The sequence below is a fragment of the Solenopsis invicta genome, chromosome 15, assembly GCF_016802725.1.
Source record: "Solenopsis invicta isolate M01_SB chromosome 15, UNIL_Sinv_3.0, whole genome shotgun sequence".
Classification (NCBI taxonomy): domain Eukaryota; kingdom Metazoa; phylum Arthropoda; class Insecta; order Hymenoptera; family Formicidae; genus Solenopsis; species Solenopsis invicta.
This window is the reverse complement of record NC_052678.1, coordinates 7,681,977-7,709,526: the sequence shown is the minus strand read 5'-3', so window position 1 is coordinate 7,709,526 and position 27,550 is coordinate 7,681,977. Positions and strand designations below refer to the sequence as shown.

Sequence of the window (27,550 nt, the reverse complement as noted above, 5' to 3'; positions counted from 1 at the left end):
TTAATTTTATCTTTAATATGGATGTATTTGAATAATTTTTTTGAATGAGAGTATAAAATTAATTTTGATTAAAATAATTAATCAAAGGTGTACATGATAAAAACATTCGAAACTTCATCTATATTCAAAATTTCATTGTTTGCAACATATATATATATATATATATTAGTGTATTAAAAATATACTTGACATTATATGTATTTTGGCTAAATTTTCTTCACACGGTAGTGGTAATCTCATGCAATCTTTGACCGTTGTGATGCTGCAGATAAAAAATTGTTGTAAAAGGTTACATCGATTCATTCCCAACTAAATTGTAGAGGAAATTGTTGCACGTATGCACGTCATAAAACAGATCATATTTCTTCATATTTTTATTGATACGCGATTATAAGTAAGAACATTCACTTTCATTTACGGCACTTTATCGGCGGTAAAATATTGATGGAGGTGGTCAAATACGGACCATTACACAAAGGTACTCTCAAATCGAGATTATCGTTACTTCTGGTTATTTCCTGCTTTTGCTGCTGCTGTTGCTGATTAAATATCCATGCAATGGATATCAACGATAATACTGAAGTTGTTAGCCCAATTACACCAAGCAAATACATCAACACCGCTTGTGCGATCGGTAGTATTCGAAGTCCTAACTTTAATAGAATCACCAGATAGTTCGGCATGACCATATACTGTAAAAAAAAAATTACAGTTAGATAATAATCGTATTAATATCCTCATTTTATGTTTCTACGTAAATATATTTGAATGCATTATTCTAAAAATATAATTTTTATAAATATATAGAATGAGCAAGACATAGACATCGGATTGCTAATACATTTTGAAAACAAGATATTGGAATTCTGTAACTTTTTTCATGAATTATGAACATGAAAAATGCTAAAAAGTATGTGTTTAAAAAATGCAGGTTTTCTTTTAACGCATATAGAATTTTATGCGTTAAATGAACTTAATGAAATTAATCAACAGAATTTAAAAAAGAATAAAAAATGAGATTTTAAAAATAGAAGTTTCACTTAATATTATCGAATTAAAGGAGATAACCAAAATGTAACAAAAAAAATTGTAATCTATGCTTATTATTAATAACTTCTACATTATCAATCCGCACGTACATACATTTGAAGTTGTATAATATTTTTTCATGAAAAAGTATAGATGATAATGTTGCTCCGTGAGTCGTTATTTGTAGGTACAATAAAAGAAATAGATTAGAGAAAGTGGAGAGAGATATGTAATCGACATACATAGCTTTCACAGAAGGAAATCTTTGTACGTCAGTTGCAAAGCTGTTGAATACTCACCGATTCAAACCAAAATAAGGGTAACGTGAGGTCATTGAATGGCGTAAGTTTAGAATTATAGCGTGAACGACGCATTATCAGGTTTGTCTGCAGCCTAGAATGAAACTCGACAGGCATACCGACTGTCTGAAAAAACGTGATAAATAAATTTTATTAATTTGCGTTCAGAATTATATACCTATGTACGAATGTTAGAAAATCTAAGAATGTTAGAGTTTTTTATTTTTGCTCATAAATAATTTTATTTTATTAAAAAAAAATAAATTTACAATTACATTTGGATAATAATTATTTTATTTATAAAAAAATAATTTTTATTTTGTAAATTAATAAAAAAACTATTGATCACGTTAAATAATTTATTTTGCAAAAACATTTTTAATAATATATAAAGTCGTTATGTTATAACGTGTAGATTAGAAAATTTTAATCCTTTTAGAGAAACTCGATGTAACACTGCATTTTTAAACATGTCATCATTTCATAAACGTTAAATAATATTGAAGTGGTAATGGATAATGGACCACTTTCAAACGTGTTCTTTATAAGTAATTCTGAGAAATTCTGTGACGATTAAATAATCCATGCGTAAGACTTATCTAATCTTCTTTAAGTATGCATTATCTAATCTAATTATACAAGTATGTAACTGGTGGAATATATCTACTGTAAGCATATCTATTGCAACTATGTTTTCCTATCAGTACATACATATATGTCAATAACCTTTGCAAATTTTTGTTGTTCTTGAAGAGAAATGATTTATTCTTGAAGAGAAATGATTTATTCTTGAAGTGAATGATTTTCACGATATATATTTAAAAAATAACGCAAAATTATTCTTTCAAATGACACTTTGCAGCTATCTCAAATATATCATTGAACATTATTTACCTGCTGCAATATGCAGTAAGATCCATGCTTCTCTTTATCAGGTTTAAGACCCTCTATATTTTCCAACAAACTTGGATCGGCATCGAGAAAATGCGGGAACGACTCTGCCGCCGGGATATCTAAATCGAAATAATAAATTATTTATTAAACTTTTCAACAATACGTCTTCTTAGAGCGCCTCTGATTGCCTGTGTCATGGCTGTCGACATTGAACGATTAAATATCAAAGTTGTGATAATTTATAGCGGACTTCAAAGTAAATGATCTGCAGACGTAAGGTCAGCTCACAATCAGACATGAACTTATGTCTTCATAGCAATTGCGCAATGGAACTAGACACGATTAAAGATACAATTATATTCTTCACTTTGTAAGTGATGTTTTGTCATCTGATACATTTTTTAGCCGCGAATTACATTGTCAAACACATATCTGCGAAAAATTGTATATCCGTATAATTTATGCGGATTTAATTATGCGATACATTTACGAACTTTATGCAAATTTGCCGTTTTTGGCTTAGTTACATACTGTACAAGATACATACTGTAGTAACACGGTGTTAGATCAACCAATCCTTTTTTCAAACAGGTCTTCTTACGGCAAAAGCATTCATTGTCCGGGTTCTGATCACCTGGATCGGCGAAATCATCAGCGAGAGTGTACATATATCCTGGCACACCATTCTCTGTCCAAGTTTCTTTTCTGAACGTAACCGGTAGCGGTCGACAAAAAGCTTTCCTATAGATCCTAAACTTAGCACGTTTGTCCATGTGCGATGGATATATAACGCCTTCCGTGGCACCTCGTAGCCTATTACAAATTGTATTCCTGAAATCAAAAAATACTATTTAGATTGAGCCATTATACTATTAGAAATAATAGAAATATTAAATAACACTCTTTTACGTTTTAATCGAATGCTGATCAATGTACAAATCTTAATGTTAATATGACTCAAATACGAATACAAAATAAAAATATTAAAATAGAATTATATTGGCAAGTTTCATTCAGTATTTTCAAATCGTTTCTTAATTCTTCATATTCTCAATATTTGTTCATTAGAATTTATCGAAGAGAGAATTGCACGAATTCTCTGACGTCGCGTAAATACACGGTAGCGTCTATCGCGGACATATCGGCATTTTTAACCCTTTAGCCATTTTAACCCTTTCGCGCCGAGCGCCGCATATATGCGGCATCCACGCGACGACCTGTGGGTACGAGCGCCGCATATATGCGGCATCCAAATGATGTGTATACAAACATCAAAACAATCGTTTACTGTTTTATGCCAAATAATCTATCGAATCTATTCGACAGTAAAGCGATATTTCATGTACGGTTTTTACAGGAATTAGGAATATATCGGCTTAAGGTATAATTCTTAATCTGTTAAAAATTAGAATTTTTAGGTTAGGGTTTTGTTTGAAAATGTATTTACAAAAATAGTTTCGGCCCTTTCAGAATGTATATAAAACGTAAAAAAAGTATTATGTTTGAAAATGAGGTATCCGATTCAGAAAATGAAAATAATTTCCACCTGTGTAAAAGACGACGAAGAAATATATGCAGCACATCAGAATCGGAAACAGACGTAATTGAAGATAATGCCACGGACACCAAGTACAACATAACATGGACATCCAAAAATTTCATACCAAAGATTCATGAATTTTCCTCAAGAAATTCGGGACTGAGAAAGAAAATACGCAGATCCTCAAAAATTATAGATTACTTTGAGCTACGTCGCTCGGCGGACGACACTGCCGTAGCGAAAGGGTTAATACTCTGCGGAACAATATTTAGCTTCCGCGGTGTTATTTGCGTTTCCGTTAATAGCTTACGTTTACATAGACGTTTTAATTTTACGCGTTGTTTAATTTTTAATAAAAGCCTCCAAAGATATTTATGATAGTCTTAAAATGTCTCTTAGCACCTTTTGGCAGAATAAAAAAATGTTGCTTTTTTATTTTAACTTGTGTTTTATCGTGTATGATTCAAGTATAGCACTTGACACGTATTCAAGTGTATGACAAGTATAGCACGACAGAAAATTTTACTTCAACTCAAGGAACGTTCGAGTGAAGTTTGTCGTTTGTCAACTTAAACGGAAAAATCCGTACTTTTTCGTAGTATAATTAATAAAACTACGTATTTACTCTTCTCGCGTTTCGTTGCCTTCTGTATCAATGTATCCCCAGTGCGCCATTCCAGGGCTACCGTTGTACTTATCGATACTGAGATATCGCCCTTCCTCTTCTAACATGTCATCCTTCTTTTGAAGATTTACCGTCACAATATTTTCCCCATCGTCGTACATCTATCAGTAACACAAACATAAGTTTTCGTAAATAAGTGAATTTGTACTACAATTTGTCTCATAATTTTTTTTTTTTTTATCAGTAGAGATTATTTCTTAAGAAATATTCCTTTTGTAAATAATATGATATGCACTGAAAGAAATTTTTTTTATATTAAGTAAATACATTTATTTATAATCTGTACCAAAGATAAAATATGCATTGATTTTTTTTTAAACTGACAAGGATCATTAGGTCTCGTCAATTAAATTTATAACCAGTGACGCAATAGGTTGCGCGATTAAAAGTAAGATGACAACATAACTTTTCAGCGATTACCAATTGACATTTTTTATGAACATTCTTTCCCATACTAATGAAGTAATTATCTGCCCGTAGATTAATATAATATTAAAAGTAACTTAACAATTGCTAAAATTGCGTATGAAAATAACTTTGTTAAAAATTATATATATATATATATATATAATAATATATATATATATATATATAAAATAATTTCCTGTCATATTGAAATATTTGCAAAATTCCTTCCAAAATTGAAATATAAGACACACGTATATACATATACAAATGAGGGATTCGCTAAAAGTAATTATTAACTTACAGTATATTAAAATGCAGTAATTAAAGGATTGAGATAAAAAAATAAATAAAGTTTCAAAATGATAGAATCATTATATTGAGTTTTTAATTATTTATTATCAAAATATGCAGCTTTTTTATTAGAGTCTAAGAAAGATTTAAAATCCTTTCTACAATTTTTAACTCATATTATTATTATATGTGTATTTTGCAATGCGCAATCTCTTGTAAATTTCCATAATAACGTTACCCAAATTCTTTGATAAATTCCGTTTTCAATGCTCCGCGTATGCAAAATTTTATGCCCTCATAAATAAGAAACAGTCTTGTTAAATATGGAACGCGCTACCTGAATTATTTATGCGACAAGAGAAAGATACGTGCGGAAATTATACATATCCCTTGGGACCATAGTATTTAAAGCAATTAACACTAACCTCATGAACCCTGAAACGAGCGTGTGTAAATAGTGAAAGGATCAACGGCTCGCAATTGCGAAAAACGACGGCAATTTAATAAGACACACAGGTTCGCGACACTGTTCCATTTGCTTTTGCACGCACTGCTGCATAATCATGATCAGGGTTGACATACACAGAATATCAAATAATACTACTCGTTATATATAATCTATAAAGGAAATATGACAGAAATAAGGAAACAAGTCAAAATTATATATTATTTTCTGTAATCTTTATAACATATCATTAAAAAGAAAACATGATAAAATACATTATAAAATTGCCAAATTTGGGTAACGTTAAAAAAATTAAAATAATAAAAGTAAATAAAACTTTTTTTCCAGAAATTAAATTAAAATAAATTTTGAGTGATGTTCCTAAATTTCAGAGCAAAGTGATATTGTATAATTAATTTTTAATTCGAAAAATGAATTAAACATTAGAAATGAGAAAAGTCACCGACATAAGTTTCTTAAAGTCTTATTTCTCGGAAACTAAAACATTATATTTGATTAATACTAATACAAACATGGTTTACTTAGATTAAAGAAATAAAAACTTATTATCCATGATTTTTTTATACTAATAAAATATTGTTAAGAATGAATTCGTCAAAAGCGAGAATAAAATTTACACGATCGGAAAAATAAATCGATTGAGAATAGTCGGATACAATTAACTTACAAAATGTATTATACAATACAAAAAAAAAAAACGAAAGAAAAATAATTGAAGTCCTTCATAATAAAAGAAAGGATCTCGAATAAATAAAAATAACGTATTTATATAAACCGAATATAAATAAGAAATGTTTTACATCGAAGTGAAAGGTTTCTAAGAATTTTTATATAAATTAATTTATAAGTATTTTATACAGATGACTCTTGTGAAAGAAAAAGAAGAGAAAGATGTGTATTACTGAATATTATATCGGCTTTGAGATTCTTAGACGCTCATTTTTAATTATCTTACAAAATTTTTAATTATCTTATTGCAAAATTCAAAAAGATATTATAGAAAATATTATATCATTTGATAGAAGATATTTTCTAATTTGTATTTATGTTTTCAAAGTTTTATTTTCAGTTTGTGTTTAAGAAATATACTTGAAAAATGAAGTGACATGTTGGTATCTGGCGACATTCTCTAAATATTTTTCAGCTATTTCTGAAATTGCTAATTTTATAAAAATGGTCATATTGAGTGTGTGAGCTAATATATATTTATACAGCAAAACAGCAGAAAACGAAGGAAAGAGGGAGAGCCAATGTTGATAGCAGCTAATCGCGCATATACGTAGAATGCGTGCGCTTGAATGAATTCACTCGCACGATGCGGATTTCAAGATACGTAGAAGTTTATTTTCTTATTAGTCGGAAATTTTCGATCGTTCCTTTAAAAAATTTCACCCCTCATTTTCTGTCAGGTCCAGACAGTGGGAAACAAAACATTTCTAAAATATGACGATGACATACGAACAAAGTTCAAATTGTGCACTGACGGGACCGGTTTCTTTTCGTACGAAAACCCGAGTGGTTTTTTACTTACATCAATCTTCAATAGTATGCAGCGTGATTATTGGCTATCTGTTGATAATTAATCGTTGACGTCAGTGATTGAGATTCTTCATTGATTAGCCTTTTTTTTTATTAGTCGCCTTATTCCGTGGCACGCATAATAATAATGAATCATTATAATAATGTTAAATATTTATGCATTTTTTTAACCAAAGGTCAAATATAATGACAAATGATTGCCGACACATTTTGCACAAACACGCGCATTAAGCATGCTCGACAGAAATGCATCTGGATTCTAACCAGTTTGTCCACGATTTAGTAATCGCGAATAAACGTACACCATTTGTGTGATTAGTTAAAATGCACCCTTTCCCCTTTCCTTTGGACCTCACCCTGCATACTGTTACTGTTTTGATATATTTCGATACTTTTCCACCTGCACTGTAAGCTCATACGCTCGAGCGCAAAAATAAACGCACCGGCAAAAAACTAGTAACTTCTACATCCAGTTCTGTCAAAGTGCGCCACATTTTTATGCACTTATAATGATTAACTCTATCGATAAGAACTAGGCCGCAATAAATTCATTGATTGACCAATGCACCATAACTGGTTAAGTGATAACCGTAAAGCAACTTTTTCGCCATTGGTTAAGTTTTTTTTTGCCACACGCCGAAGCGCATTCTCTTTTAAATTTCTTGGCTTGCTAACGCTTGGGAAATGCTAATAATTGATGACTGTAGAACTTTAATAACGTGATAAACGACAATTATTGCCGCAAAATAAATTTAATTGCAAGTAAATATAAAAAAGTATTGAACAGTCATTTCTTGCTGTTAATAATAAATAAGGCTTGAGTAATAACTTTCTATGATTTATTTATGCTATAAGAAATACTTGGGAACGTACTAAATTTATCTGCAAATATTATTGTCTCACACGTACATATTAAATAGCAAAGAAAGAATTGATACTTTTGTTTGCGAATTTACTTATCTTGACAGAATGGGGAATATTTTTATTAGACGTGTCATCTATCTTTTTTTTCCACTGCAATACACTTATGATGAACCAAAGCAATAATTTTGGAGATGAGTCATTAAGCAATTATGTACTTTAACTAACAGATGCGTCTGCATCATCTTTTCGATGGTTGCAAAATAAGTTTTTGTAACGCTCCGCATTTCAATGCATTGTTTGAGATCTAAGAAATGATTTACTCACCCTGTCCAAGAGACCAAATTTTTGGAAGTTGATAAAATTCGGTACGATTCCACTGGCCAACTTTACCAACGGATCCTCAAAGCCCCATAAATAATCGTACACCGTGATGTTGAGAATCGGTTTCGTCTTCAGAAAATTAGCCAATTGTGCTATAGGATAGTTTACCATAAATCCGGCATCACTCAGAGCGGATGTCACACCCTGCGAATATTTTTGCTTCAAATTTATCTCGTGAAATTATTCTATGAAAATAATATTATTAAAGAAGAGAATATTTCTAAAAAAATTGTTTCTCTGAAAAAAAAACAACTTATTGCTTTATGATTCGAGAATACGCTCTTCTTGTTACAAAGAACGAAGTCTTAACAATAATAGCAATTAATAAATTTCTCAAAAACAATATCGACAATGATTAATGGAAAAATTATGCGTGCTTTGTGTTTCAGAAAGAGTTATTTGACAAATTCAATGAATAATTTATTAACTTAAAGTAAATCACGTCTAAATAGAAATTGATAGTATGTCTAATTGTAAGATAGAAAAGCCAAATGGATATTATTTCAATCTTGATCACGAAAATTTATTAGATACTTTGATTTTTATTATTATTAATTAAAGAATTTAAATCATTGATTTAATCACAAAAATATAATCAATTATTACTAAAAATATTACATAAAAATATCAATAAATTTGAAGTTATCAAATATAAATTTAAATCTATATATTTTGATAATTTCAAAACATTGATACTTTTATATATTTTGATATATTCATTATTTCTATTTTTATAATATATGTTTCATTCAAAATTTGGAAATTTATTGAGTAGTTTTATTATCAAAATAATCTCTAAAATTGATGTTATAAAATAATAAAGTTTATTACCAAATACGGAATATTTACGACATTGATTACAGTCTCCGCAGGATCACCGATTGACATTTCGGGAATATAAACTATTGTTCTTCTAGGAATATAGGACATAGTGTTGTTATCGTTAAACGTAATGTTCTCGTGAACAAGAATTTCTCTGAAAATGGATAAAATATTCGTAACATATGTTTATTGTGCTAGAAGAAATTATTTACATATAAGGAACTTTTATTTGTACTATTGCGTAGTACAAATAAAAAATTTTATTTGTAGTACGCCCTCATGAATGAATAATAAAAATTTCATTCTTAACACGCGTCAATACTGGCCTACTCATAAATAAAAATAAAATACATAAACACATAAATATTTTTCTCGTAATGCGATTAGAAACAACGTTGTGCAACGTAAAGTGGACTACTTGTCTGTAAGAATAGTTGCGAAATTTTCAACTACGATGTTTCGTGAATTTTTTTCATACTTTTTAAATATCTTAAAGTAAAAAAAAAATAGCGTTGAACGCAATATCCATTAATAAAAAGCTACAAAATTTCATGAAATATGTAAAGTGGAAGGGTTCGATTCTAGTCTTTTAGGTTTATCAACTTTTTTTATATATAAAAATGTCTTTTGTTACTTGGTTCTTAACAATTTATTTTACAGTTAACTTCTTCCCTACAGGGTCATTTTCAAATTCTGCTATTACTGTTTTAGGATGCCAGTTTTGCCAATTTATTAAACGCTCTTTTTATGTTGCAAAAACATTATTACAAAATGCAAAATAGTAATAGTATATAAAAACTGCTTTATTATCTGATAGGAGACACTTTCTAATTGTTTTTAAAAATTTATTTTTAACTTTTGTTTAAGAAATACAATCTAAAAATAAAATAGGGTGCCAGTGTTGGCAACTTTTTTCTGTCTTATAACAATAAAAGTAAGAAAATATAAAACTTACTGATATACATATGGCCCGATTTCTTCAAATTTGATGTTCTCTTCGCCGTTTAAAAATTCTATTGGATTCGTAATGTTAAATACATATACTTTTAGATACATTTTAAGAGGCGGTTGCCTCCATATTGAAAAGAGAAGCGTGTTTGGTACCATTTGTAAATTCTGTAAAAATAATTTATAATACATTCAATATATTTTATTTGTTGAAATATATATGTGTATGTGTGTGTGTATATATATATATATATATGTGATGTATATATATATATAATTTTGAATTTTATATATATATATATATATATACAATTCAAAATTAATATCTAATAATTTAGTAAAAGCTACTTTTATTTTCTAAATCAAGTGATGCGGCGTTTCGCTTTAAAGACAGAATTTTTTTTATTCAATCTGACAAAATAAAACATTGGAAAATTTTTCCTGTTATTGCAGAGATTTTTTTACTCGCTCCTTTTAAATTCGTTCCTACAGCTCCTACACTTTTTGTTACTTATAGATTCTCCCATATACTTACATATTCCACTATCATAGTAGTGGGATCGAAGACGTAAATCATATACATCAAGGTGCTACATCCGATGCCTACTATAAATAAGATGATGCATTCTACAAAAAAAATTGTTTTCTTTAATTGATTAAGACTTACTACGTTGCATGCGACGCATTATTTCGTATAATAAAAATATCTATTTAATTTTACATATCGATTTTCGAGAATTAGTTTTTAAATATATATCAAAGTTCTTTTTTTTCTAAGTCATTTTGATTGCGGAATAAAACGTTTAAATAACTCATATTTAGTGTTATATTAATATTATTTAATGATATCTTGTTCTTACAACTACGTATTTTTAGAGAGTGATAAATCCATTTTGATGAAAAACTTTTCACATATCATTATTGATTCTATATATATTTGATTAAACGTCAGGCAAACTAGTGTATCTTTGATGATTTATAACTCTTCACACATAGTACGCCTATTGTATTAAATACATGATCATGAATTATCTATAATCGCTTTTGTTCTATTAGAAAATCAACCAGTAGAAGGATTCCGAGCATCTTGTTACATTTATTTACATGACAGCTCGATGTACTCGAAACGATTTACAATAATTACAATAATGTATAAATTTACACCGACATGCGTCCTCGTCATTTCAATTAAATTATAAATATATTATAAGCAAACCGTAAATCGTGATCACTTTTTTTTTTAATTACCGACGAATGAAACGTATAGCACAAATAAAAACATCTGAAATGTGCGAAATCTGAAATAGCTTTTGCCTTTGCACAAAAACAATTCAACGATTAATCATTATTGGACTATGACTATGGGTCCTTCCAATAATTTTGAAGTAAACACTTAAAATATCCACATTACAACTGGTTTCAGTACAAACTGATATACGTATATGCGAGGAGTCATGAAAAAATATTGAACATCTCTGGCAAATCTCTGTTTACCACTTCACGCTTTTAGTACGTGTAAAAAAGCAATGTCTTTCAGCGTCCGTATTTGCCTACCATTCACCTTCGACTTCGCCCAATCTCGTGTGAAGCAAGGCGGATTGATTATTTGAGCGGAATTCGGCTCATTCCGCGTATCGTTGTGTGTGTACGCATGACTCCCATCAGTGATCACACGCAACCATTTTTTTTTCATGTGTTTAAGGCCGCCGACTTGTAAATAGTATTTAATGTCCTAAACCGTTAAATTCTTTGACTAAATTCCCGGAATTACTCTCGAGAATCGAGAAGAAAAATGACAATAAAATATAAAGATTTGTTAAATGCATGTCATCTATGTTTCTCTACATTATAATCCTTAAAATAAAGTTAACAAGACTTTTATATTTCACAATGTATAATAAATTAATACTTTTCTTTCAGATAAAATAAATCCACGTGATTTGAAATATTATAAAAATGTCAATTGTTAAACTTTTTGTCAATAAAACTTAATTTATGTAAATTTAAAAGTTAAATTTAAATTTATTAGTAGTTTACTAGTTAAATTTAGATTTATAAAAAAATTAGGAGTAAAATAATTTATCATACAGTAACTATTTATTCATCGACAATTTAAGTTAGCAGTCTATGTAGACCAATTGACTACTTATAACAAAAGGTGTTGTTAAAGCACTGCTATTTTTAAAATAAAATTTTGCACTTTTCTTTGTATTTTTTTATTAGTCTACTCATGTATATACTTTTATTTATTTTTATCTGCACTGTAATTTTAAAGTTCTGCAATTTTGGAAGAGAAAAAAAATTAATTAATTAATTAAAAATTAATAAATTCAGAAGTAAATTTTATAAATGTTTTTATAAGTTATAAAATGATTTAGCTACATGGGTAATAATTCTAGCTTTTACTATGAATATTATTGTGGCTTAGTTATCAGTCACAAAATATATATTCGTCATCGTTTATCGTCTTTTATTATTATTTAGATTAACTGGGAAAACTTAGATTCATTGTCATGCTTATAACCAATAAGATATATTCAATGCTTAATTATACCAGATGAATTTCAAATCATATTGTATTCATCAACTAAAGGACATTGTTAACAATTCTCTACCCGCAAGATAGTATGTACAAGTACGGCGCACTGCAAATATCCTCTTATTCTTATCTTTCCGAGAATTATATTTAAAAGCACGTGTCTAATTTACAAATCTATAGAATGCACTTAAAGTTTGAAATACCGAATTACCGTTTCCGGCCTTTTACACATTTTCAGCATTAACCGTTGCTTTGATAAATAAAATAGATAAATTAAGAGACTCACTTTTAAATGCAAATTTTAAATGGGAATTCAGAACTCAAGGAAAAAGAAATATTTTTTAAATTTTTAAAAGAAAGTTCATTGGTTAATTTTTCAAATCAATCAATTGCAATACACTGAAAGAATAGATATCTTAAAACAAAAAAATTTTACTTAACTCAAAAAAATTGTTTAAACGATGAATAGTTCTTATTTACATGGAGTCAAGTTAAAAATTCCTTAGTTGAAATATTTATATAAATAAAATAAAGACATTTTTTTTATCAAGTATTTTTTTATAGTTTTAGAAAATATTTATTGTTAGACTATTTTTATTTTTAAGATCAGATTTTTTAATATAAAGAAAAACAATTTAATTACGTTTAATAACATTATTAGCATATTTGTAAAATTATTAATTAAATTTAAAAAATATAAAAATACAAAATTATATATTTAAAGTAATATGTTTATTTACTTAAAAGTATTACAAAATATTTATATTTAAACAAAATAAATATTTGCGTCAAAACATACGATTTTAAAAAAACGTATTTTTTTTATTTAGAAAGTTTTTTCTCAATGCAGAAAAAGGCATTTTATTCTTCAAATAAGAGTTAAATATATTCTATATATATAGCCCCATAAAAAAAAGTTATAAATTATTCATAATAATGTCGCTTTAAATAAATGACATAATAAGTTTAATGAAGTAATTGGGAGAGATGGATTCAATGACGTGTAATGTATTGGCCAACATTCTCGCCCGGTTTGATCAATAAAAGTAAAATGAGAATGTGGGCCATTGAAAACAACAATTTTGGAATAAACCTTGAAGATGACTTTGATAAAGAAAAAGTTGTTTGCACAACTTTTTTCATTGTTATATATACATATTAATAATCACAATAAAATTTCTTGCCTATTTATAAATGCAATCTTCTTGAAAATTCAGAAACTATAATGGTATATAAATAAATACGTATAAACAGTTAAAAGAGCAGCTATATTTAATAAAACGCGATATGATATATTTAATCTTCTTCTTACTTTTTTTCTAGTAATAAACAAATGTTTTATTTTCTCGTAAAGTTTTTAGTCTACATTTTCCAAGTCTCTTTAACATAATGTAATTAATTTAATATAGTATACATATTGCACCTTGAAATAATGACCGATAGACAGTAGCTTACCTTGACTTGAATTGTGCAATACCAAGTAAAAAGAAAGATCAATCAAGGTCCTTCATGTTTTTATTGGAAATTTTTAATTTGCCCAAATAATCTTAATCGCCAAATAACAACCTCATTGCAAAGATTCGTATAATTTTAACTCCCGAAATTGTAAATGCAGAAGAAGAAATATTAACATGACTAATACATTGTTAAATATTAAAGGATCAAATTTAAACTAGTTACTTGAGTTAAATAACGTTTTGTTATTTTTAACTTCTATTATGTGCCAAATTTATTATTTTAACATAAAATACGTAGTTAAAAGAACAATTTTGTTTAAACAATTTATTTCTGGTTAAATTGTTTAATTTCAAAGTAAGTAGCGTCCGTATTTATTAACGTATGTACCTAGTAAGTAATAAATGTGAGTCAAATTTAACATTGTTATAATTAAATTATTTAACTTTTTTTAATAATTAAAAAATAACTGAAACTGAATATAATTTTACCCTCAAAAATTATAAAGAATTGAATAGTGCAAAGACATAAAAAAAGAGTGAAATTTATTGTATGAAGATTTAATATTTATGTAAAATAAGTTTTCTTTCATTATCCCTATTTCCATAGCAGTATAACAAATTTAATATTTATTTAAATATTTTGCAATCATCTCAAATAACGTAACTTAAATTTTTCAGATATTATTTGCATACATTATGAGCATTATTGCTATAAATTTATACAAATTATACAACATATACATTCATATACAGCGATTAAATATTCTAAATTTTTTTACAAACAATGATAATTATCGATGTTATCACTAAGTGATTGGGCTTGTGCGTACTCGCATTGCAAATTAGACATTACTCACTTTTGAATTGTTGCAGCGCGATCGCGGATTTCATGGTTGCGACCCGATTCTTCTTGCTTTAAGTTTTTCTCTTCGTCACCTTGATTAAGGAATCCTGAAATAAATGCGGAATCATCCGATTATTAGATAAATCGGAAATAAGATATATGGAGGCCAACAATATAAGTTACATACAAGGTGACTGTTAGATTGATTAAATATATGTCTATTTGTGCGCGATACTATCTTCAAATCCCTGTACTTCTTTTCCTATTTAAGGTCAGTAATCTTGTAAAAGAAACGAGGATACACAAGACTCTCCATAACGCTACAGCTAATGTACTGATTTTAAACTTAAATTTATACGTAACAGTAAACTTATGTTAACGCACAAAGAAAATGGTTCCGTTATGTTAATCGTTACGTTGACGTTAATTTGATATAACTTAATAGATGTTTTTGTGCAAAGAGACTTAATTTTCTAGTTGTTCTAGACTTGTTTTATTCGTAATTTAATATTTTGTTGCATCAATTTTTTTAGAAGAATTAGAACACTCAAAAAATCTTAAAAATTTATTTGTGAGATAAATTTATTTCACTAAAATAAATCTTTACATTTAGCGAAATAAAATGTAATTCTTGGTAAATAAACTAATTATTAATTTAAAAAAAAAGACTTACATATTTAACACAAATAAATATTTTGTAAACAATCGAATTTTTTACAACCAACGAATGAAGAAAACAAGTGACATTTGCTTATACATTATTAATATTTCAATTTTTTTCTCTTGTCTAAAAACTAGTATTCATAATCAAATCTTATTTTAAGACTGTCTTGACGTAACGTCTTAAGATGCTAATACAGCTTTGTGATTGGTTGACATCTGAAGACGGTACTTGAGACGATCTTAAATATAACAATCGATTATAAATATCAGCCAAAGACTCTCTTCTATCAATAATCTTTTATCATTTATTAACAATTTAGTTTGATTATGTATATAATCATACTGAACTGATTTCATAAATGGCTTTTAATCAAATTTCGAATAATAATCCAATTTGGCTTATTGCGATTGCATGCGTGAACGTATATGACCGTTTATTTGCGGTGCAAGTAAATTTAACGCCACTCACCGCGAGTTTACCGAAGCTATTAGCACCTTACTCGTATTTGCATGACGGTCACAGTTATTCCCTTCTCAGTAGACACCATGGACACTTTTCTCCGATATTTTCTCTGCCTAGCGTAATGATTCATGAGACAGAGATGTTAGATTATTACGGAAAAGTATAAGTATAATAATATCATTTCTATAAAAATTTACATCTGCACTTTCTTGTTTTTTATTATCGCATAGAAGAGTAATTTACATTCTTATAATTATCCAATTTGGCATCGCCCGATTTATCATATAAGTTATTTAATTTAATGGAAATATTTATCGCACAAATTTTATTTTAGAAACAATTTTTAAAATATGCACATGAAAATGCAATGTGTGTGTGTGTGTATTTGCAGTTTATTTCTTAATTTAAAATATTAACGTAAAATAATATGACAAATTAATACACTGAGAAAAAAATATACTAAAAATAAAAAATGCGTTTACAGTCGTATACAAATACATGGTTTATTAAAATTAAGGACAATTTTTTAATCTTTCTTAAAAACAAATTTCCTTAATTTTAATAAACCATGTATTTGTATACGACTGTGTAAACGCATTGCTTGGTTTTTTCTCTTTTGCTAAGAGCAGAAACACGCAAAAGTATATTTTTTTCTCAATATCGTAATGACAATAAAAATTCAATTATTTCAGATAATCAAACAAAGCGCAGATTATGTGCCTTAACAAGATAGAAGAATGATTGTTACTGTAATACGCATACAACACAATTTATTTAATCGGATTACTATCATAACGTACGTGTTATTTTCCTTCTCTATCATAGCCATTCATTATTATATATTGTGAAACTTATCATCTATTAAATTAAGACATCAACAAACGTCATTCATAACGCACACTTATAGATTATATTGTACTTCGGAAACAAAGTCATTCGCGGAATCATTAATTTACCTTATCTGGTTTGTGATTACAACAATCTATTCCCATGTGTTTCACCGATCAAATGGCTTTTTGTTAAGTATCAACCTAATTTTGTCAATGAATTCGTCCCTTGCATTATACCGAACAAAATTTTCTGTATCCTTTTTTTAATTATTAAAATCTCATTTATCAGTTTTAATCTATAGATGTATAATTTCCAGCACTTATATTAGTTTTTCTTAGACAATCGATTATATGACTAATTGTACTGTTTATTGTGCATTGCTAATTGCTAAGAGCAGAAACACGCAAAAGGCGGTGATCTAATCATCAATTATTGTTCAACATATAAGCACTCAATTATTGTTCAATGTACAAGTATATATCATTTTCACAACGTAATCGTTTTTTGTTACGCGCGTGTCAAAACGATTTGGACCATTCTATACTATCTTAATTATATTTAAGCTAACAATTTGCTATCAAGCAAATCATTTTTCGCGGATACAATTATTTCGTATCGATCATTTAATCACGCCTACTTGTTTAAATGCATCTGTACAAAATATAGTATTATAGTAAATTTATATATAAATATTTATAAATGATGCTTTTAATTAATAAAAAAGATAAACAATTCTTTTAATTATCAAAACGCATGCTATTATAATCGGTCTATTGAAAATTTTAATTCAATACAATTGTTCAAAGTTATCGAATGCAGATAATGCCTATTCATATTGAGATGTTCTCCACAGAATTACAAAGAATATATTGTTAATAACTTTTTATCTTATATCGCTTTTTTAACTTAATATATTAAAATATTTAGATAATTTAATTAATTTAATTTAACATATATCACTTCTCTCTTTATAAAAAAATGTTAAATCAATATTTGTATTTTATTGTTGTTTACTATTATTGTTCTCTGTGCGCTGTTTATTTCCTATTGTGATAAGGTAAAATCGTGAATTTTAAACAATTGTAAGAGGAATTTTTATGACGAATTCTTAATGACAAATTTTTAACGACGAATTTAAGATCAGTTTTTTATCAAAAGATAAATTCATAACACACAAAGATCAATGACTTGCGCATTTACACACGTACTGATTTCTTTTGGCCTCATTCTCAATTGTTTGTTGTTTAAATTTTCGAGAGTCCTGAGTTACATATTATTAGTAGCAATGTCATAGTTATATGTCAATATGGTAATTATAATTTATGTAATATAGGTATTGTAAATATATACAATATGTATTATAAGTATAATGTAAATTTATAATATAAATATAAATACATATTACATATTTATAATACATATTTATATCTATTATATGTATTATATTTAAAAGTTAATGAACCGTAATTATTAATATTATACAAATGAATGTAATAAATAAAATTTTAGTATCATATTTTATGCAACATAATTAATCGCGCAGTTCAAAATTTTTCTTTGAAATCATTCATATTTCTACTTAAAAAAAAAAAAAATTAATCTTCATGATAAGATACTAAGTAAAAAATAATTAATTACTTATGAGTTATTTCACTTAATTCTCTATGTCACAGTTATCATGCCATAATTTTGATAACCTATGGCATCTATTGAGTATTTATTATTATTCCATTGTATTATTTTTTAACGCAAAATGTCGTTGCTATTTTTTTTTTTTATAACAATAGAAAGAGAAGCAGTCTTATACATTCTCTTACAATTATTATATATAAATGAGCTTGACAACTTGAATCACGAAGAATGAACGATGCTATTTTTTCTAAAATTTACTTTTACATTGAATTATCGAGTGAATATCTAAACATCTACATCAACAACTGTATTTTGTATATTCTTCCATATTTATATATTTTTATCCATGTTAAATATTCAGCTATTTAGCTCATGAATATTCGGTATTCGTTAAGTGCCGAATAATTCTATTTTTTTCACCTTTCTATTTTTTACTTTTACTTTTAAAATTATTATTATTTTGTTTTTTAAAAACATTGCCGAATAGTAGAATATCGAATGGTTGCCGAATTTTCACTGTAACATTAATATAAATGCATCAATATAGATTGTGCGTTTACGTGTAAATAATGTAAACTATGTTGACTACGTAAATTATGTATAAAATGACACTTATGTAAACTATAGAATCATAAAAGATTTTATATTTTGTTAGAAATAGCAAAAACAAATAACCATAATTAAATATATAACATCTCTAATAAATACATAAAGATATAAAATTACATATAACATAAATTGATACTTTTATTTGAACCTGATATATAATATAAAAAATGAAAATTTGATATACTATTTTCTTTAACTTTTTAATTTTCAATGTTATATATTTAATATTATATATTTTTACTACTAATACATTAAAATCAGATATATCAATAATTTTGATATTTAATTACTTTTTTATATTTTTCTTTCTATTTATCTAATTTACAATAGTTTACACATTTTACATGTATTGTCATGTTTTGTATTGTCATGAGGTTCATATAAACATCGTTAACAACTTGTAAAAAGCCCGTGTAGATGTTATTTTAAAATATGCAGCACAACTCTGCTGTGTGCGATTTGTATATGACTTACAGAATGATACAACGAGCGTACTTGAGAATTATATTATTATATATACGCATTAAAAAGAAAAACATGTCAGACTTATACAGTAGTAGTCATAAAAATAGAGTCACTGAGAAAAGAAAACAAACACTAAAAATACTAAACTTTAAATTTGTAATAAATTAATTTTATTTATATTATTTATTTCAAATGTAAGAAACTTGAAACAAACTTTTATTTTTTATTTATATTAAAATTAAAAAAATAATACATTAATATAAATTAGAGTTGCAATCGAATATTCGGTGAGATGCATCAAATATTTTCAGTTATTTGATATAATTCTTTTTTTTCAACATTCTTTTCTTCTCGATTCATTTTTTTCGATATTCTTCCATATTTATATATTTTTATCCATGTCAAATATTCAGCTATTTGGCTCATGAATATTCAGTATTCGTTAAGTGCCGAATAATTCTATTTTTTTCACCTTTCTATCTTCTACTTTTACTTTTAAAATTATTATTATTTTGTTTTTTAAAAACATTGCCGAATAGTAGAATATCGAATGGTTGCCGAATTTTCACTGTAACACTAATATAAATGCATCAATATAGATGATTCTATTTTCATGACCATCGCTATGACTATTACAGATGAAGGTAATTGAACGACGTAGTATCTGTATTTCATTTCGATAAGAGTAAGATTGAAAACATCTTTATCCTTTCAAAGAGAGTACACAAGTTAAGAAAATATATGTCAAACAAGATGTGATAATATCTGGTTTAGCGAGATTGATTATAGTAATTGCATAAGTTGGTAATCTCCATTGGTAAGGTTGAAAGTGTCGATTCGAATAAAATATATATCTATTTTTTTTAATTTAATATAATCTCTTTTAATGTAATAATAACAACGATTGTTCCAAATAATTAATATAGCACGGGTAATGATTTTAACCTTGTATATGAACAGCTTGGATGCGTCATTCTGACTTCTAACAATGTTACCAGAAATTGTAACAAATTATCGTTTAATGCAACTGGTAAGAAAATGTATTTTATATTTACATAATCATGTATAAGAATCGTCACCATAAAAAATTTTATGTATTCTAGCGACAGGATCAGAAGGTTAATAATCAGTGAACGATTATCTTCACGAGAAAAACACGTCTTATATATATATATACTTGAAATATACATATAAATCTTTGCGTTCATAATAAAAAAAAAAAAAATATATATATATATATATATATAAATTTTTTTTATTTTAATTAATTTTTTTTTAATTAAGATTAAAATAAATTAAAAATAAAAAAGGAAAAGAGAGCATATGTATTATAAATATTTGTTGAAAATTGTTGTCAATTTTTGGTTAATACAATGCCTATTTATTCTATTATACTTATAATATTTTTACACAATAATAATATAATTCACCTGTTCTCCGTTGCAAGGGATGCGTCAAAGCAAACTCCGGCGAACGTCTGCGCGACAAGACGTCGCGTTCACGTGCGTCGAAATTCAGAGATCACTTTTCACAATTATTCCCGTGAGTTCGCAAAAGGAAACTTGACGAACAAATGCGACGAGAGTCAAATAAGAAAATGCACTTGTCGAGACGCCAGTTACTTGGAGACTAAAGGGAAAAAAATTTTGGAGAACGGGAAAATGTGCCGAACTCGCGGATTTTATGCTCCCCCAGCGAGTCACAGTCTCCTTCTTTCTCAATCGTATGTTAATGCGTACGAGACTTACACGCAGTCCTTTTTATACCGCCGTTTCTCTTGGGAGTAACCCAGACGACCCTCCTCTTCGGTCTAGTACAGCCTCCGGCTGGAGTAATCGCCTGTATAGCAATGTTTGCTTGTATGTACTGATAGGTAATCGTTGTCGTCGAACACATAAATTAAACCTAATCATTAGCAGTAATCTTTGATAAAACACAAATTTATAAAATTTAATTTTCTCCTTTTCTAAAATAGTTAAATTTCTTATATAATGTATGCTTTTATATTTCTGATAATGTAATCCCCCAAAAAGTATAAAATTTTGAATTTTGATAACTTTTAGTTGGTATTGTACTGGCTAACCATCATTCTTTGCATTCTTATCGCCGCTCTTTTACTATGGGCAATAGAGGAATATTAGAAATTAGAAGTAAAAATTAAAATTTTAGAATCAGTTTCATCAATAAACACTAGATAAATAATAAATTTTGTTTTGTACAACACATTTATGTCTTATATCCAGGATTGGATAAGTTAATATATTTTTTTAATTTTTTAATTCAATTTAATTTAATTTAATAGCTTGTAAAATTAATTTAGTTACGTTAAAAGTTACATAAACAAAAATTAAATAATTTAAAGTAACATTGAGAGTAAATTAATTTAAATTAAATTAAAAGTTAATTTGGAAAAATGTTATTTATGTTAAAGTAAAAATTAGATTATTCAAAATAATTACAATTTGGATCATCAAACAAATTTAATATTTTATTTGTAAATTAAGTTTATATGAAGTAAAAAATATTTTTTTTTTATGTGGAAATTATATTTCTTCGTTTATAATTTTATCGTGTACATAGATAAATTTTTAACTTAAGAAGAAAGTTAATAAATTAAAGTTTATGTGTTTTTAAAATAACTAGTTACAATTAAAAATTAAATTATTTAAATTTAATTAAGTTATTAACTTTATAACTTTATCATTTAATTTTTGATTTTTTAATTAATTATTATCCAGTCCTGCTTGTATCTTATTAATATCTATTCTACATTACATTTAATGAGAAAACTAAATCTAAAATTTTAATTGTTATTCCTAATGTTTAATTTCTTCAGTGTGCTCAAGGTTATAGATCTAAACCTGTAACGAAAAGTGATGCGGTAGCCTTCACTTTTACGAAAAAATGTAAATTAATTGGTTATTGCGTCTCAATTTGCCATGCGTAACGTAATGACGTATTTTGTGTGCGATAGGTCTTAAATTAATTTTTAAGTGAAAAAAACCATTAAAGTCAACAATTATCAAAACTATCCTTGAACTTAAACCAGTATTGCTCAAAGAATCACTCAAAAGATAACAAAATCTCCATTCCAATTTGTAAATTAATGGTTCTCGCTCTTCTTTTGAGAGTAAAGTTAAAAAAATGTTCAAAAATAAAAGAAATTATTAATATTTCAAACATGATATAATTACATCTTATATGACTTGGGCCCGGTTGCACCAACGTTATTTTAGAATTTTTACGATTTGACCTACTAATTATGAAGGAATGAAAGTATCATTAACTCTTTATTCGGGTTGTGTTTCGATATATACTGCCAATAAATTATAGTTCACGTTATATATACTACAGATTTTCAGTATTAGTTGTAAATTTTTAAACGCAGATATTGAATTCTCATTCTCTTTTTTTTGCAAATAACTAAGAAATAACAATTTTTTAATAATGTTATTGCAGCAAATAAACGATGTAACCGCAAAAAATTTAATAAATTATTCAATAATTAAATACTTTCTGATATTATTGGTTATATTAAGTATGCTACCAGATTTATAATGACGGAGGCGTATCTTTCTTGATCCCATTATGTACTAAAAGATGTAATAGAATCATAAAAAAAAGCGATCACGGTTTTCAAATACCGTACCTACTAAAATACATTTGTTATGTTGCAATCTTTTTCTAAGATTGTTAAATGACGACTTTTTCAAAATTTTAACGAAAAATTATTCGAGAAATGTAAAAGTTAAAGTGAAAATTAAATAGTTTCCTTAAATCATCCACATCAACATTTATTTTAGAAATTGATTAAAAATTAAAATCTTACTAATTATATACGTTTCGAAATAATTTTGTAATAGTAGAAAATTAATTTCAAATTGATAAAAAAACTGTTGTTAAAAAATAACGTGTCAGAAATTGCTGGATGTTGTTGCAGTATTAATAAAATGTAGCATAAACTCGTAAAAAATTTTTAAACAATTTATCTAAAAGTTTTCAAAAATAAATTTAAAACCACATAATTAGACTGATTAAAATAATTAAACTGTTTCATTGCATATACTTATAGTGTTACATATAACACTTATAGTGTTACATATATTAATGATAAGATTACTATATTTCCCAATATTGATTATCTTTCCTAGTCAATTGCTCATGCGGTAAAAAAATGGCGATAAAAAAATTTCTCGCATATTATTTTTGAGCAACCAGTAGCTGTTCTTCGATTTTTAAATTAAAATATATAATAATAGTCTTTTTGACAAAGCGTGAAAATTTACATAAAACCGCAGTTAATCGGTCATTAACTACGGTTTTATGTAAATGAGAAAAAAGAAATTTATTACTCACAACAAAAATAATATATAGTCAGCTAAGCAGTAAGCACAATTGCATAAACCACAAATCAATAAAACAGCAAACGGAGTATCACTAATTATTACCGTCGAACTCGATTACTACCAGAAATGCAGTACACTCATATGATGCAATAGTACTTATGTCGAAACAACCGGTGTTTAGTAGATTTTGCGGTGAATATATCAAAGCGGAAGGTATAATTAAAATTTTCTTATTCTTCCTGCAAATTTCTCTTTCATTTTTTTCTAATCTTAAGCAGCTTCAAATTTCTGCACTTTTATGATAGATAGGAAAATAAATATTACAGATTCATGCGTATCAATTTTCTGATAAATATCTATCTAACACGTAACATACATAAGTGATATTAAAGATTATTATTTTCTCTATAAAATCTTGTGAAGTTGTATATGTTCAAAAAAACAAATTTCTTCTACCTTCTGATCTTAACTAACATCTTATGTTAATTTCATGAGATTGACAAATGTTAATATTTAAACTAAACTACTTTAAATTAACATTTAAACATTCATTTTATTTAAATATTTTAAATTAAATTAAATTTATAGTATTAAAAAAACCGCTTTTATCAAATCACTAGAAAAAAAACTAGAACAAGTTCAGTATTCTTTGAAAAATTGCTTTTTTTTGCAAAAAATGGTTATTTTGCTATGTAAATGATGTGCTACTCTATTTTGAAGTATAATAAGTCATTAAAATAAAACACGTATAAACGCTGGAATTAATATTGAGCTATTTTTATGTTTATATTTGAAATATTAAATCATCCTAGGTTTAATAATTATTAATTATTAAACAAATTGTTATAAAGACAAATGTAATCCTAACAACTAGTTTAAAGACCAATTTAAGTTAATATTTATGTTAATTATTTTGTAAAAAATTTTGAATATTAACAATTATCAAGAAGCATACGTTTTATTTTATTTACAAAATACATTAATTCTGTTTTTATTAATTTTTGTGATTTGCTCTTTGTTTCCCTCGTACTTGGTATTTAGATTATATTTTTTCATTTTTACAATACAAGCTTTAAAATATTAATTAAAATGAAATTGACAAGACGAAAAATCGAGCTGTCTCATGGATCAAAGTAAGGCAATTTTTGGACTTAAAAATAAATGTGACGAGCTAGAGTTAAAAAATTATAATGTAACACGGATAACTTTAATACTGATGAGGTACCTTCATATTACAACATTTTTTAAATTTTTCCAATGAATTTTTCTATCTTTGAGAAAAAAAATCGAAAAAATCCTCGGAAAAATTAAAAAAATACGGGTTTTTTCCCCGAGACTTTAAAACTATTAAATTAAATTAAATTAAATTAGATATAAAATTTATTATTTTTCTAATACATATTCAAAAGATAAAAATTATAGAAAGAACTAGAAATTGTGAATAAAAAAAATACAATAATACTTAGTTTTTTACTAGGATATATATTATTTCTTTGGGCTATTTTTTCATTACTATAATTTTAGAATTTAGTTTTTGATTTCATACAAAAATTTCATATTGTTAATTAAAATAAGATTAAATCGAATTTTGGAATAAATATTCTTTTTAATAATGCATTATTATTATAAAACAGAAAGAGAAAAATTTTAAGCAAAAATATTACTTACTTTATAAATTTTCAATTAATGCAGTCGAATATAAATTTTCACTGTAGTCGAAACGAGACTCAAAGCACTTTAACTCAGCTCGGTTGCTGCGAGAATGTTCATTCGCGACAATCTTTTATCAATCTTCTTTATAAAATCTTAGAAGGCATATGAAAATAAACTATATTCCCCGCGTACATTGCGTGACAAGGCTGAACTCATTAGGCAATGTTTCCGCCTTGATTTAAAGTTTTCTATTCAGTTTTTTACTTTGAATGAAAAAAGGAACCTGTTTTCTTCACCTCTAGGCATGCCTTGTATTATTGAACATTTTATTATCATCTCTTTTATTTATAGAGGTATAATATTTTTATTTGTATTTTTCTATTCTCGCTTCTAAGATAGCTACGCCCACGGCTTTCGGCTACCGCACTCGAATTTTGCAACCGCACTTGAATGTATTATACCATATATTGTATCAATTATCTCTTAAGTATACTTAGCGTTTGTATGGCGTGAAGAATGATCCCGCAAGTCGCGGCGTTCGTTTCGGTGGATTAAGAGTCAAGACAAAATTGCTACTTCAACCAGCTACTCCGCAAGAACCGTTGCTCTATAATGAGTTACGGTTGAGTTGCGGGTGCATTACTCGCATTGAAGTAGTACTGGCCAACTACTTTTTCTATTTTGTAACATAATTTGACTCAATATCCGCTTGAAGTACTTCTTTATAATACTGCAATATTGCGCGAGAATAGGATAAATTTTCACACTCCAATATCTTATTAATATCCACTCTCGTAATTGTGTAAACTTGTCTATTTGCAATGAATACTTAATTAACTTCCTCTGAAAGCAAGCTTTCGTTAAAAAATATACAAAGTTAGTAATAAATACTTTTGTTTACAAAAAAATAAAATACAAAATTAAACTTATTTATATATGTGAAGTGAACACAATAGAAGAGACATCAAAGAAATATGAACGGCTAATAGACGGAAATTCATTAATCTTCTTTTTGAGAAACGACGTCTCTTCAATATTTAAAAGATGTTTGCTTCAATCTTTACAAGTGACGTAGAATGTTTGCGCGGAAACAGTGGCGTTGCTATGTGAAATATTGTAGGCGCTAAAGTCGTGATGGATATAGGTAACGTTAGAGGTAAGTATAAAATTTTTTATATTGCAATATGGAATCAAAAGAAGCAATTAAAAAAAAATTAAAATTAGAAAGTTTCAACAATCATAGCTTGATAAAGATAATTTTAAAGATTGGTTAGCTCCTCATTTAACAGAGAATAAAGTCATTTGTTAATTATGTAATAAGACCATCAGATACAATAAAACTGATTTAATAAAGCATTCGCAAACGGTCAAACATATTGATAAAGTAAAAAAAATATAGATAATAACAGAACCACTAGCACACATCAAGAAACGTTAAACGAGCATAAATTAAATTAGCAGCATTTTTTGCAGAGCACAATATATCGTTTAGTACTGCGGATCACTTAATTTCACTATTAAAAGATATCTTTGTAGATTCTAAAATAATGCAAGATATTAAATTGAGCCAAAATAAATGTAAAAATATTTTAACAAATGTAATAGCAAAACATAAAACAAACTTGTTCAATATTTGAAAACATGTACTTTTTTTTTTTTTTTTTTTAAATTGTCGATAGCACTGATATTTCTAATACAAAAATGATGTGTAAAATGATGTATCTCGTTCGATATGTATCACCAATTGATAAAATAATAACGACACATTTATTAGAATTAATATCTATAGATGCAAAAGATAGTACGGTTACCGTATAATAATAGCATTTTTGAAAAATTAATGTTCCTAGATTCGAAAATAGCTTTATATAATAAAGGTAGG

At 27.0% G+C, this 27,550-nt stretch overlaps 1 protein-coding gene and 1 long non-coding RNA gene across 7 annotated transcripts; one reads left to right on the top strand and one right to left on the bottom strand.

Moving 5' to 3' along the window:
• Positions 1-356: 356 nt before the first annotated feature.
• On the bottom strand, positions 357-25,830 carry LOC105198403 (scavenger receptor class B member 1). 6 transcript variants are annotated; one of them, XM_039457946.1, is made up of 13 exons: positions 25,684-25,830; positions 21,418-21,508; positions 16,139-16,245; positions 15,020-15,113; positions 10,702-10,793; positions 10,174-10,334; positions 9,228-9,372; positions 8,340-8,540; positions 4,388-4,548; positions 2,770-3,053; positions 2,223-2,341; positions 1,329-1,454; positions 357-692 (listed from the first exon to the last, which is right to left on the bottom strand). In XM_039457946.1, the coding sequence occupies exons 4-13, from the start codon at positions 15,051-15,053 to the stop codon at positions 411-413; spliced, it is 1,605 nt and encodes a 534-aa protein (XP_039313880.1). In that variant the 5' UTR covers positions 15,054-15,113; positions 16,139-16,245; positions 21,418-21,508; positions 25,684-25,830; the 3' UTR covers positions 357-410. The 6 variants fall into 6 exon arrangements, with proteins under 6 accessions (XP_039313880.1, XP_039313882.1, XP_039313881.1 ...); XM_039457948.1 differs by lacking the exon at positions 16,139-16,245; XM_039457947.1 differs by lacking the exon at positions 21,418-21,508.
• On the top strand, positions 3,400-4,580 carry LOC120359666. The gene is made up of 2 exons (XR_005576436.1): positions 3,400-3,603; positions 3,693-4,580. It is a non-coding gene; the product is annotated as an uncharacterized LOC120359666 (long non-coding RNA).
• Positions 25,831-27,550: the final 1,720 nt, after the last annotated feature.